General features: G+C 37.8%; 1 protein-coding gene across 2 annotated transcripts in view; it reads right to left on the bottom strand.

Annotated features, from left to right (window-relative positions):
* abcc12 (ATP-binding cassette, sub-family C (CFTR/MRP), member 12) overlaps positions 1-15116 on the bottom strand; it is a 133765-nt gene that overhangs the window by 100644 nt on the left and 18005 nt on the right. For both annotated transcript variants that reach the window (XM_028809643.2, XM_051932022.1), the window contains one exon: positions 9663-9821. In XM_028809643.2, coding sequence (XP_028665476.2) covers positions 9663-9821 — 159 coding nt within the window. The remainder of the gene's footprint in view (positions 1-9662; positions 9822-15116) is intronic.

The raw sequence follows: 15116 nt of genomic DNA, 5'->3' as shown, positions 1-15116 counted from the left end.
ACAGGTTGTTGAATTTCAAAGAATTGTTACTAGGCAAGTGTTGCATGAGATAGAGGCAAACCCACACAAATTACTTTGATGATGTAAAATGACGCCTAAATTTTTAGTTACACAAATAAATATTTACAAAATCATCTGACTTATTTATAATGTAGAGAATAAAGTCACTGTTTGCAAGTGTGAAATCCAGAGAGAGTAAATCAATATTCATAAGTATCAAGCTAATTCTATTCCAGAAAACATGGAAAAGCCAAACTTGCACTTCTAGACCAGATTAAGCCACAATTACATAATTCATTAGGCCAAAGATGCAGATAACTAGCTAATCCTGGTGTTTGGAACAGGCTCAAGATTTGCTCAAGATCCTATTTGCTTGCCAGAATGAAAGATTTGACAACATCCAACTCAGTTATAGAGGCGACCAATGCTTTGAAACTAACTTGCAAAAAAGCAAGTTTAATGTGAAGGAATAAAACTTTGCATTCTCTCAATAATTAAGGTGCAGAGCTTCCAATCCTAAAATCAAAGGTCATAAACAAACAAAATATTGAATATGGTATGCCCCTTCCCCAATGAACAATCAACACAGAAGCACAACTCCTTTACCAGATTCTGCCCAGAAAAATGCAATCAGACCCCAATCAGACATTTTGGCATGCCCAGAGAATGATCTCCATGAATGTTACAGTTTTACATTGGAAGCTTTAATATATCTGAGCAACCTTCCAAAACATGACATGTTCAGTGTCACACATCATGGCTTTGAGTTGACTTCCATGTAAATCGCAGACATTTCCTGTCTTTTTTTTTTTTTTGTAAAGGGAAGTTTTCTTCATAACATAGGAGATGCCACACATAATGGCAATTGCAAAAGTGTGCTTAACTTTGAAGCGGTGTCTGGTCACACATGCACATGGGCTGTCTTTCCGAGACAGAAATAAATAACCACCATCAAAGAGGAATTCCACAGAGTCACAGGTAGGGAAATCAAATTTAAACATTTGCGACATTTCTGAGCAGTAAGAACTGATAATAGATTCACTGGTGGAACAAGCTGCCCACCTTCATCTCTTCTACAGAGTCCCTCACCTATTAAAGAAATACTTCTTAAGAGTCCTCTTCAACAGATATCAAGATCCAATATGCTTATTATTGCAATTTCGATTTGGGAGTATGTACAGTATATCAAATATTCAATACAAATATCAATGTTTCCACTTATTCATTCTTAAAATAATACGAGATGCCACATGCATGCAGTAAGTAATATATAAATGTTGAGGCCAAATATCTGGGGTGTCAGGCTTAAACAAGGTAAGTTACTGTTCAAAGAGTGGGCACTGTGAGTCTTCTGTTGCAGATTTGTATAGTGAATGAAAGTAATTCATCTTTGCTTTCTTTTGTCATGTCATTAGCAGACAATACAGGGTTCAGTGCAGGCGGGATAACTTTGGACATGTCTCGCAGTAGTGAGCAGAAAAAAACCTACGAATGCTGAACACTTAATATTGTGGGTCTTACATTTTTTTTGATGATTTAAAAATTAAAAAAAAAATACAATGCATACTTGAGGGTATAAAACATTTCAAGAGAGCATCATCACCAGGGCTACATTGTTCATAACGCAACAATTTACCACACAAAGTTTACACATTATTTGGAGATCCAGGCTCATCTAATCTCACTTTTTGGAACAGACCCCTGCTGGAGTCCACTGGTATCTACAATCTTTTTTACTAATTAAGTGTAGTTATTCAAAGGTAGGAAAGAAGGGAATCCAGAAGAAATCATGTAATTTTCAAAATGAATTAAACCATTTGTTTATTTAACGAAACTAACTGAAGAAGCAGAAAGGTTTAACACTGATTAATTGAATACATTTTATCCTGTAATTTATCATTTAAAAAAAATTAACAATGTCCTCTATTAACAAATTCAAAATCAACAGAACAAGTAAATGGCTAGCAAAGCAAAAAATAAAAAGGCAAAGCATATCTATAAATTTCCCAATAGTTTAGAACATAAATGGAAGAAACCCTAAAGGCTTATACTTCAAAAGACTAGAGATCAGACTGAAAGCCTTTGCATTAGGAATTCTAGGGATCTTAAACCCAAGCTGACAAAACCATAACTTTAAAACTAGCAGGGAACAAATCTTAGAAAAGAAAACAATTCAATGCCAAGTCCAACAATGCCAAAGAAAGTGTAAAGGAGCTAATGTTCTCAGTACCCCAGGATTTAGGAGGCTGCCCTAATGGTGGCAAACCTACTTAACTTGTTGGCCCAGTCACCCTGGCTCAACTTGTAAACTACACGGGGCATAAAGCAAAGAAAAGAGTTACATCAACAAGCAAATATACATAATAATATATCACAATGCAACTAAAATTAATGGGATGACTGGGAAAAGACTTGTAACCAGACAACTATTAGAAATGTTGTAAAACCTGAAACTTAACTCAAAAATCATAAAAGAAAAACATGAAACAAAAGTCAGAAATCAAGCATTCCGTGGCAATGGCAGATGTGAGGTGGCTACGAGTCACAAAATAGTGGTGACTGGAAGAAAACAAAACTAATAAAGAACTATTTAAAAATAAAAAAATAAACATCCATCCATTATCCAACCCGCTATATCCTAACTACAGGGTCACGGGGGTCTGCTGGAGCCAATCCCAGCCAACACAGGGCAGGAAACAAACCCCGGGCAGAGCGCCAGCCCACACACACTAGGGACAATTTAGAATCACCAATGCACGTCTTTGGACTGTGGGAGGAAACCCACGCAGACATGGGGAGAACAAGCAAAGTCCTTGTAGGGTGGACCTGGGAAGTGAACCCGGGTCTCCTAACTGCGAGGCAGCAGCGCTACCCACTGCGCCACTGTGCTGCCCTGGGAAGAATCATATAAAATAACAAATTGAGATCATATATAAAAAAGAAAGGAAATTTCCATAATAAATATTAAATGAGAAAAAAAATGACAAAAATAAATACAAACCAAAGTGCAGGATTAAGCAGGATAAAGCTCCAACAAAGTCCTGACATTTTAGTCTAAATTGCTCCAAAAGCTAAAGGATTCACTAACCTATCATGACTTGGGTTTTGTTATTTGAGGTAAAAACATACATAGTAATAAAGAAATTGTTGTCTCTAAATGGCCCATCAATCATTATATAGAAACTAGCGTTATTTTTCAAAACAGGTGGAATTTCACAAACTGATATCATACACAAAACTGAATGCATCTGAATTGTTAAACTACGGCTTTGGCGAATCTGATCTTTTAAAATGCTTCAAATAATCTGATCAGTTTTAAAACTCAGATGTTAAAGAGATGCTTATAACGCTCAGGTCTTTTTTTCTATAACCTTTTTATGACAGTTCAATGGAAAATGTTGAGATTCTCAATTATATGTTTTTAAGTAATGCAATTCATGGCCTTCGCAGACTCCACACTCTGGAGAATACAACAATATTCATAATAATATTCATGGCTGTGTTTACCAGTCATTAATTGGTTGCTTATAAAACATTAAATAAGAGTGATACATACTTTATAAAGCTAACACAAAGTTAAAGAATAAAATAACATATCTATGAACTAAAAACTACAACAACAATGCATGTACATCTGTACCGCAAATAATGCCTATTTTTATTAAACAACTCTGGGGAAAAATAATAAATGTGGCCACAATGAAGCTGCTAGACAGAATTGAGGAATTATTGGTTTCTACGCTTTGGTTAGAATGTCGAAATTATTTTGGCATACTTTACAATAAGAAATTTTATAAACAAAAGGAAACTATTTGATACATCATTTGAATTGCTAAATGCTCCCAACATTTAATTCCAGTATATTTGAGCATTTGGCTTAGATTCTCATAACCCCTTGTTGAAAAAAGTGCTTCATTGTTTCGGTCTTGCTTGCACTTCCTCTTAATCCCCTCCAGTGTTTTTGAATATGTGAGTCACTAAAGTAAAAGAATTCTTCTGGATTAACTTTACTGATGCATTTGCACATTTATAGACTGTATTTAGGGTCCCCTTACAACATTTTTCGTCTGAGATGAAAAGGTTAAATTCCTTTCTCATATCAGGATTAGAATGTCTGGGGATGCCCTGGTTCCTCTCCTCTTAACTGCTTCAAAAGCGGCTAAACCTTTTTTTCACACAGTAAAGAACAATGAAGACAAAACTGGATATGGTTTCACTACTCACTATAGTGGAGTCTTAGTAAATTGTCCCCTGATTTATATTCAACAGTTTATGTAATATAATAATAATAATATAATGTCATGTTTTATTTGTTAAGTTAATAGCCTGAAAGATGAGGCTATTGCAAAATATCCCAAAATATTTTTAGCATAAGATCTTAAAATTACCAGCATAAACTTCAAACTAACAGCACAGACACAATGACATAGTGAATGTCCCTGCCAGTAGCCATCTGAAAACGCTCTTCCCCACCAGACTACAAGAATAAAAAAGAGATTTGTAAGAGGCAATCCTTTAAGAGTAGAACAGCTAAGATGGTGTGAAACGATTAATGCTCTTCAAAGTTTGGTGTCAAGAGTGCTTATTGATGGCCATAATAATAAAAGGCTGCATCTAGTTCCTTTGCAGTGAATGCTTCCTCTGGGTCAGCATTGCCCATCTTTTATTTACAATTAATGCTTCTTTTATCCACATATAGCACTTTTCACTCTTCCATGTGAAACAACATTTTCAAAGTGTTTATCCAGTGTCTTCTTTTGCATCTTACTCAGTATTTTGGGCAATTTGGTGTCATCTGTTAATGTATCAACTCAGTTTGTCAATATTAGTGTTGTCAATGTGAAAAAGTAACGGCAAATACAAATCCCTCCATGTTTGACTTGTGTGGCATTCTCCTCTCATCTGCACTATTGGTCTCCTACCTCTTTTAAATTTAGAGTCACATTTCCTAACAATTGACTTCTTTCTTTGGGATTAATTATCCTAACTCATACAGTAGCAAGAAAAAGTATGTGAACCCTTTGGAATTTTCTGGGTTTTGTATATTAAGTAGTTATAAAATGTCATCTATGTCATAATATAGACAAACATGCTTAAGCTAAAAATACACTAAGAACCTTTACGTCTTTATGGAAAACACCCATCAAACATTCACATTGTTATGTGGAAAAAGTAAGTGGACCATTGGATTTAATAATTGGTTGAACTCCGTTTGGCAGCAATAACCTCTAAGAAGCGCTTCCTTTAGCTGTGAATCAAACTTTCACAACGTTCAGAAGGAATTCTGGACCATTCTTCATTATAGAACTGTTTCAGCTCGGCTGTATTCATACAATGTCTGATGTGAATGGCTCTCCTCAGGTCAGCATCTCTCTGGGGTTTAAATCTGGGCTCTGACTGGGCCACTCCGAAAGATAGATTTTTTTAAAGCTTTTCTGCAGTAGGTTTAGAGTCATTGTCCCGCTTCATTACCCATCTTCTACTGAACTGTAGCTGCTGAACATCCAGCCTGACATTATCCTGTAAGATATTTTGATAAACTTGGCAATACATTTTCTGTTCGATGATATCAGGCTGTCCAGGCCACCACCAATGATGATCCCTCCACCACACCTCATCATTAGGATGATTGCTTTCATGCTGGTATACAGTACTGTGCCCTTTTAACACCATTTATACTGCTGCATATTCTCTCAGTACAATTATACCTTAGTTTCATCAATCCACAAACATTTTCCTAATAGCATTGTGGAGTGTCAAGATGGTCCTTGGAAAACTTCAGGTGTGGAGCAGTGTTATTTTTTGGAGAGCAGTGGCTTTTTCCTTGGTGTCTTGCCATAGGCACCATGCCTGTTCAGTATTTTGCATATGGTAGGCTCATGAACAGAGGTGTTAACCTTCATGCCTTTAATTCTTACTCAATAGTTCTTTCTTGCCTTACTTAGCATTCTGCATTGTGCTTTTCAAGTTATCTTTACTGGGCATCCACTGCTAAGGAGAGTAGCCACAGTGCTAAATCATCTTCTTTTATACCCCATGGCGGATGCCTGGGTAAGAGCTCCAGCTGGGACCCCTTCATAATGGAAGGACCGATGATCATTATCTCCCCTGGATCACTAGATGGCCGTCCCCCTGGTTTGCAGAAGTGCCTAACATTCCTGCAGGGCATAATAGGACTTGGAGTTTACAAACTCAGCCCTGTTGGGTTCTGTGGGTGCCACCAGGGGGAGCTGCAGGAAGTGCAAAGTCCTACTTTGTTGGGCTTCTGCCTCACCTGGAAGTGCTTCCGGACCATCCTAATGAGCCACCAGAAGTACTCCCAGGTGCAGCATAAAAGAAGCCTGCTGCCTTCATTCCAGGAGCCAGAAACAGAAGGAAGGAGGACAAAGCTTGCCAGAAGGAGCAGAGGAGGCAGAGAGGAGCTGAAGACAGAGAGAAGAAGAGACTAAGAGTTGCTGTGTTGGCTGTATTGAACTTGTGCTATGGTGTTTGTATTTGTGACTGTGCTGGGAAACACTTACAGAGGAAGGGTTTCCCACAATAAAAACTCTTTATTCATTTAATATTGGTGTCTGAGACTGTCTGAGTCAGGTTTGGGAAGCTGGAGCACCCCCTACAGTCCACAACACATAGGTGGTGCACACTGTGGACTGACAGATATCTAAACTCTTCTAAATTACATTGTAATTCTTTCCAGCTTCCAGCAAATCAACAATCTTTGAACAGAGATCTTCTGAGATCTCTAATTTGCAAGGCATTGTTTGCATCAGCAGACGCTTCTTGCGAACAGCAATCTCAAAATGTTTGAGACTTTTTGTATCAGTCATAATACCCCTCAGCCCCACCTCTGTTCAATGGTTGGACTCCACGTTTGCCAACTCCTGCCTCCTGTTAGCTTTTGTTGAAGTCCTCATCCTAGGGGTCCACATACTTTTTCCAACCTACACTGAGAATGTTTGAATGGTGTATTCAATATAAACAAGAACAACATAGTAAATTGTATGTTATTCGTTAAACAAGACTGTGTTTGTTCATTATTGTAACATAGATGAAGATCAGACCCTATTTCACGACAAATTTGTACATAAATACAATGATTTCTAAAGGGTTCACATACTTTATCTTGCTACTGTGCATCATTCTGAATCCAAATGTAGTGAAACAAAATATTTAATTAGAATATCATAAATGAGCCTATAACTCCATCCATCCATCCATTTCCCAACCCGCTGAATCCAAACACAGGGTCACGGGGGTCTGCTGGAGCCAATCCCAGCCAACACAGGGCACAAGGCAGGGAACCAATCCTGGGCAGGGTGCCAACCCACCGCAAGCCTATAACTCATAGCTTGGTAAAATAGAAGCTTCTTACAAAGTTATTCTTCAAACAACATGATTATGTACAAAGCAACCATGTTTTTTGCTATGCCAAGTTCAATCTCAAAATCTCCAATACTCGTTAGATACATTATTTTATTCTCATACTGTACATTTACAACAAGTAAATGAGTGAACATGAGCATAGAAAAAAACTGAATGAAAAATAAGTACTACATTAGAGAGGATATTTCGCATTACTAGATTTACAGAAAGTAAGAATATTTAAATTTCCAGTTTGTTGCTCTAGTAGGATATTCTACTGCGTGATCAAATGTGCCAAGAAAAAAGTAAGAGCCCTGAGTTAAGATAGTTACTGCATAATAAAAGAGACACAGTAAGAGCCTTCCTTTAATTAAACCAGCAAGGATACTCAACGGTTTGACTTCTCTTGTTCCGGCTCCCTCTTAATACACACCAGGCATCGCTAATTCCACTGGCACTAGAAAGCTGTCAGTTCACTACATAATTACCGCAGTACTAAATACCTATCTGTTTGTGTTTGAGCATCATCTTGGCACCCCAGGATACACCTTCAAGGACCAGATGGAGCACAGGCATTAATTAACGCTGTCATGGCTCTCGCCCCATTACTCTTCATAATGCTAGGGGATCAGGTCTCTAATCTTTCATGTTGTTAATTGTCTTATTGTTTCTGCTATGTTTTCACTTATTGATGAAACGCACCTTTCTTTGTCTCTGTACTTAAACACTGTTATTTGTTGGTCTCACTCATCTCAGTGAATATTTTCTTGTCGTATAGGTTACTGCATGTCAGCTAAGTGTGTTAATCGCCAGATCATAAACAACAGTGGAACTCCTGTGTGGGCACAAGCAATAATTGTATCAGATATCCAACCTATTTCTTCTAAATATATAGTCCTTGAATAAAGACCACTATAGTGTGAATGACATGACAATTTCAAACTCTTGTAAATTAATTAAGGGTCACAGGGGTCAGAGACTATCCTAGAAAGTTTGAGCAAAAGGCAGGAAATACGAAAAGGAAAAGGGCAGTTGTATAATATGTCTGCCCACTATACAAAACAATATACATTACAACATCACATACAATAACATTCTAAAAATGTGCTTAAGGGTTGATGGGCTGGAGAAATTGAAGGATCAGTCCCCGACTTGGAGCAAGTCCATCGCAGGGCTCACACACACCCACACCTGTACTTCTTGGCAGAGGTGGGAGAAAACCTCATGCAGACACAGTGAGAACAGGTAAACTCCAGATAGGAGTGGGATTTGAATTGAGGGCACTAATGTAGTTTATAGCACTAGTAAATATGATGCCCCTTTTTCACCCATGAAATATTGTACTCTCCAAAATAATCAAAAAAAAAAACAAACCTCAGTAATAATTCTATTTGTACCTTTCACTTTCCCATAGTTATTTATAAAATGTTTGTGATTTTCTTGCTCATTTTCAGTATCTTCATGCTGTCACTAAGATGAATCACTCAAGTGCTTTTATTTCCAAGCGCTGTGAATTAACCTGACTTCAAAATGACCTAGTGTTTCTACTGGCAATGCCATCAAACAGCTGAGTGCAACAACAAAAAAGTGGAAAGAAATCCAACTGCAGTAGTGTGTCTCTGATTTATTAGCGTGCAGTCTGGCCAGAACCTCAGAATGCACACCTCTCACTTTTTGATTTATGTGCATGTCCAGTGTATGCTGCAGATACAGTATAGAGAGCCCTTAAGGTGCTGCAAAGCATGATTTTGTCTTTCAGAAAAATGAAGAAGTTGAGTTTTCAGCAATTGATATTTGCTTATCATTTACATTAAATATTTACTCTATTCTGGCTTTAATGATAAGAAAGATGCTCTAAAGAGATGCCACTGTGACATGGGAGGATGCCAAATAAGACTATCCAAAGCCCAAGGAGGTCACCTTATTCATCACTGCGGTTCTCATATATCCATTGTAGATAAGGGCAAATGGATCAAAAATAATGCTAAACAGCATTCAGTGTGTGCAAGGAAGCATTTGTCACCCTGGGTTTCAAGACAATTGCATACAGTACTCTGACAAAGATTATGGGAAAACAAGATATTTTTGGCATAATTTAGTGACAGCTCAGCTGTGTCAGACTGCTAGGCTGTTTTTTTTTTAAACAAGCAGTGAAGAAATATGCCAGACTTAGATAAAATAATAGTAATAGCAATAATTGGGCAGTTTATAATAGAAACACTGATACTTAAGGATAACAGCCAATAATAAGTTCCTCTACCTTTTGCATCCATAGCTTCAGCAGTAAAAGAGAGCTGTACCTTTTTGAGTTAATGTCTGCGCTGTCATGACTTGACAGGGGAGGCAAGTTCTCTGCATTTAAACGCTTTCTAAAAATATTCCACAAAGTGGAAGTGAGCCATGAAAACAGAGCCAATGAGAATAAGCCAGCTTCATCCAAACCATTTGATTCTGGAGTCCTGCAAAGAAAAAAGATGAATTTTATTCACTGCTATAATTTTCACTAAAATATACAGCATGCAGCTTTCATTATAAATCGTTAAAAATAATAAATTAAAATATCAGCTGCTGCAGAGTAATCTCCATGATGCACAAAATGTTCTGAAAATAACATTCTCATAGCCAAATAATTGAATTTTGGGTTGCAGGGGAAGAAAGCCTCTCCTGGCACTCAAACCCCAAAGTGCCAAACTTGTACAGTACAGTCAAATATGCAATAAATAAATAATCCTTAAAAATGGTGACTTCTGTGGAGGTTAAGACCAATCCATAAATAGAATAACCTTTTCCATTAAAAACTAGGTTAAATATCTAGGCTGGTCTTCCTTTAAGAACTTGAGTACCAATGCTTCTTTCTACAAATTGCTGTCACCTCTGCTCATCCCTTCAGAGCCTTGCAGCAAAAGGAAACGCCCGCCGACAGGTGCAGTCAACCATTCAAACCTGGCTTAGGTCTCCATCTGCAGTCCTTTGGTGTCGATGGGGCATCATGCTGAGCCACACACACATTCTCTATCACCTGTTTTTCACCTCCATGGGAGACACAGGCCTCTCCTACTCCCACGTGTCACTCACTAGGAGCGCCACAAGCACTGGCCCCACGCACAATCCTCTGGGCTCTCTTTCCTGACCCTTGCCTCCATTCCTTACAGCACAGGCTCTCCCATTTCTGCCTCTCGCTTCTCTCTTTATGTCTGTTCTCCTTTTTTGTTTCTTTTTTGATATCTCCACACAGGTTATTCCCTTTAGGTTTCCAGGACATACACTCAGGTCTACACCCCTCACTGATTGCAGAAAGCAACCATGTTAGCCAGCTGAGCCAAAGCAGAATTCCTACAACTCAAAATTATATATCGAGCACATCTGTCTCGCTTAAAATTGTCCAAAATGTTTCCAGGGCAAGATCCAACCATGTGAACACTGCAATCAAGTTCCAGCCTCACTAGGCCACATGTTTGGGGCATGTACCAAATTAACATCATTCTGGACCAAAATTTTTAAATGCCTTTCAGACAGCCTTGGTGTCACAATCCCTCCTAATCCACTGACAGCTGTGTTTGGTGTTCTTCCAGATGGGCTTAAAGTGGAGAAGGACAAACAGGCTCTGAGGCTAGAGATCTGCACTGACAATCGGAAGGTTGCCGGTTTGAATCCCATAAATGCCAAAAAGGGACTCTGCTCTGTTGGGCCCTTCAGCAAGGTCCTTAACCTGCAATTGCTGAGCACTTTGAGTAGTGAGAAAAGCGCTATATAAATGCAAATAATTATTATTAATTATTAATTAATAATTATTAAACAAACTGTAATTGCCTTCACTACACTATTGGCTCGCAGACTTATCTTGCTCAACTGGAAGAATCCTAACTCTCCTATTCTAAGTCAGTGGGTAACTAATATTATATATTATCGGAAAATGGAAAAAATCAAATTCGCACTTAGAGGTTCTGTACAAAATGTTTTCAAAACCTGTCAGGATCTAATCAGAATAAGCATTCAAACTGAGGAAGCAGATTCTATTTCCTTTTTTTTTTACTCCATTTATCTTTATTGCCCCCGTGACCCTGTGTTCGGATTCAGCGGGTTGGCAAATGGATGGATGGATGGATTATCTTTATTAATTTATCTAATTACTTATTTTTACTAGCTTAAAGTTTTACTCTCTTTCTAAGGGGTGGGAGTTGATTGTCTCAAACCTATTTATTTGTAAAACTTGATTTATTTGTATGGAATCTTATTTGATTTTAATAAAATCAATAAAATCCCCCCAAAAAAGAAGAACTCCTTCAGTACAAGGGAACAAAGTGTGTCTGAATACAGTAAAAAGTTGGCTTTATTTAAACTAAATAAACATGAGGGAGGATCACACAAGGGTTAACACAAAATATCAAATCTGAAGAAACAGAAGACAATTTTTAACCGCCCAGAGGCTGCCCTGAGTATGGTCACTTACTGTAGTATGAACTGGGATTACTTGCAATCCATTCATCATAGTCCACCTACACAATATTCTAAATACTGTGCCCGGACCACCACAATAATCCATCACTCTTTCTCCTTCTGTCACCTCTCTGCCATCTGAATAACTCACCACCTGAAAGGAAGCTCAATGGGCTTCTAGTAAATTTACTTCTGCATCAATCCTGTGATCATTTCTGAGGTCAGGAATGCCCTTTGAAAATCTCAGTGCTGGCACCAGGCATTCATGTATCTCTGACCCCTTTTTTGTAATCAAAGCTTCAGGCATAACTTCTTTGCCCTTTATAGTCTGCAGCAAGGTGAACCGTGTTTGCAGCAGAACCCCTTATCAGTGTCCTTGCATTTACCTGGCCTTCAACCTTTCTTTTATGACATTTTGTCTCCACAGAGTAAATACATCTGGGCTGTGAGAAGGAAGCTCGAAATTACTCACAGTTGGCAGGTGGAGGGACACTAGCAAGGCCTGCACCCCTTTTGCCCCTTGTAACCCTGATCTGTCTGGGTAAACTCTGATTTTTAGACTAGACGATTAAAAGGATTTATTTAAAGAAGGAAAGTGTATCACAGAGGCAATGAAATTCTTGAGGGCATTCATCAATCTGTAAGCGTACTAAGCCTTTCTTTAAAGAAGGGTTATGTAGAAGAATACATTGAAGAAGAAAAAAAAAACTGAACGATTTCCAATAATAAACAAACTCCAGTTGGTAGTTCTGTATGTGAAATTGTTGCCAGGCTTCAGTATGCAAGAGAAAACTGGCAAGAAGAACAGAGCATGGATAGAATGAATTATGGGCACCTAACAGAGTACTTGTCAGTAATGTGTAAAATGATGAACATCTGTGTTTATAGATGATTTATTTCAATATTTTGGAGACCTTCATATGATAGTCACCTGTTCTGTATGTGGTATTAAATAGGAACAAATGATTGTCAGATTAACAAAAATTAATTTTTTAAAAATAGTTAAAAGTTTTTCATTCAGAAGGGGATTATATAATATGCTGTAGAAAATGTAAGAACCTTTTCATAGCTCAGCTCAGTGTTTAAACACACAGCTGGAAAGATCTGTTTACTCATTTAGTTTCATCCGCAGTTCTATCAAGATTACTGTCAAGAATTATAATGTAATACAAATTCGGCCTTACATTGGCTTGGCCTCTTGTCTAGTGTTGGCACCTGAGATGAACCTTGTGCTGCTAGGTCAGGAATAAATATTTCAATCTCTCTGTCTATCTAAATAAACATATGAATACACAGTGCAGTGCAGAAGCCTTAGGCACATATAAAAAAAGGTTCTGTAAAGCTAAGTTGCGTTCAGAAATAATGAAATGAAAAGTTCCTTAAACATCAAAACATCTACTATAAAGAGCAGAAATAATCAAATCAATATTTGGTGTAATCTCCCGTTGCTTTTAAAACCACATTAATTTCCTTAGGTCCACTGTCATGTACTTTTTATAAGAAAATCATCTAGTAGTTTGCTCCAAGCACCTTGGAGAATTTTCTGAATTCTTCTACAGACTTTGGCTACCTCACGTGCTTCTGTCTCTTCAGATAGTTTTGGTGATGTGGAGATCAGGGTTCAGTGGAGGTCACAACATCTGTTGTAGAACTCACTCTTTTTTTTGCTAAAGACAGCTCTTCAAGACCTTGGTCGTGTATTTTGTGTGTCATTGTCCTGATGCAGAATGAATGTGGGACTGATCAGACACCTCCCTGATAGTGTTGCATCATGGATTAAGATCTGCTTGTACTTCTCAGCATTGAGCATTCCACTCATTTTTTTTTTTTTTTGTTCTTTATTTCACCTTATACGATCTCTCGTATTAGGAATTTGTTAGTTTTTGCATACCCCTTGGGGTCAGAGCACAGGGTCAGCCATTGTACAGCGCCCCTGGAGCAATTACAGATTAAGGGTCTTGCTCAAGGGCCTAGCAGAGTAGGATCTCTTTTGGCAGTGATGGGGATTCGAACCGGCAACCTTTGGGATACCAGCGCAGATCCTTATCCTCAGAGCCACCATTCCACCCCATAATTTTCTGACCAGAGTGCCAACTTCATTTGATTCTCCTGTTTGGGCCAAAAATGTTCAGTTTGAGTCATCATTTCAGAGCACTAGCTGTTTAGGACCCCCATCCCTTGCATTTTTTGTTATGTAAGGGGGTGTGTTGGGTTTGTTTCCACTTCTGAGAAGTGGCATTATAGCAGCAAATCTTCCATGAAGTCTACTTCTGACAAGACATCCCTGGGCTATAGATACTTGTACCTGAGTAGGTTTCTGTGAGAGCTGATGGCACTGCTGAACAGTTTCAAACAGATATATTGATATATCTCTCATTGGCTACACTCTAGTTTGCATGACCAGTCGACTTTGTTTCTGGTCCTCAACCTTACACATTTCCTTCTGCTTCTTCAGAAGTGTTTGGGCAGTACATCCTGAACCTTCTGTTGCTTTCAAAATTCTGCTTGAGAGATACCGTGCTGATGCAGGACCACCAAATTGTGTCTTGTCCCTGAGCTCACAATTGCCATGGTGTAAGAATTTTGAAGGCTAAACATGTTCCATCTGCCATACTCTCATGTTTTAGTTTAACTCATTGTGTTAATAATTATTGGCATTCTAACATTAGAACAATTGTAACGAGAACAGGCCATTCAGTCCATGATGCCCACCAATCCTACTCATCAAATATCTCCAAAATAACAAGTTGAGTTTTGAAGGTCACTAAAGTCCTACTATCTTCCACGCTACTTGGTCACTTATTTCAAATGTCTATGATTATTTGTGTGAAGAAAAACTTTCTAATGTTTTTGCATAATTTGCACTTAAATTTCCAACTATGTTCTCATATTCTTGTTGAAGAATTAATTTTAAAATAGTAGTAGGGTTCCACTCATTTAGTACTTCCTCTAAGAGAAGGTACGAGGCTCAATTGAAAAAGCTAACTGTGTGTTATTCTTCATTGAATGGGGAAATTCTACATAAATAAAATGCATTATTATTATTATTATTATTATTATTATTATTATTATTATTATTATTATTATCATTGTTACTGCAGTAAATCAAAATAAATGGTGAGACCCTGTCTCTCCAAGCCTTTGCACTTAGGGTATATTTCTGACAAAATAGCAAATCACAAGATTTTAATTTGGCATGTGAAATTAAGGCTATTTATTTATATCACTCTTCATAAAGGGTAAATAACAAGATTACTGAGTTTTCTAGTCTGTCGATTGAAGTACCTCTTTGTTAGCTTTGTTTAATCATGCACAGG

The sequence above is a fragment of the Erpetoichthys calabaricus genome, chromosome 9 (genome assembly GCF_900747795.2).
Source record: "Erpetoichthys calabaricus chromosome 9, fErpCal1.3, whole genome shotgun sequence".
NCBI classification, from domain to species: Eukaryota; Metazoa; Chordata; class Cladistia; order Polypteriformes; family Polypteridae; genus Erpetoichthys; species Erpetoichthys calabaricus.
The sequence above is the reverse complement of the archived record's forward strand: the minus strand, read 5'-3'. Positions and strand labels throughout refer to the sequence as shown.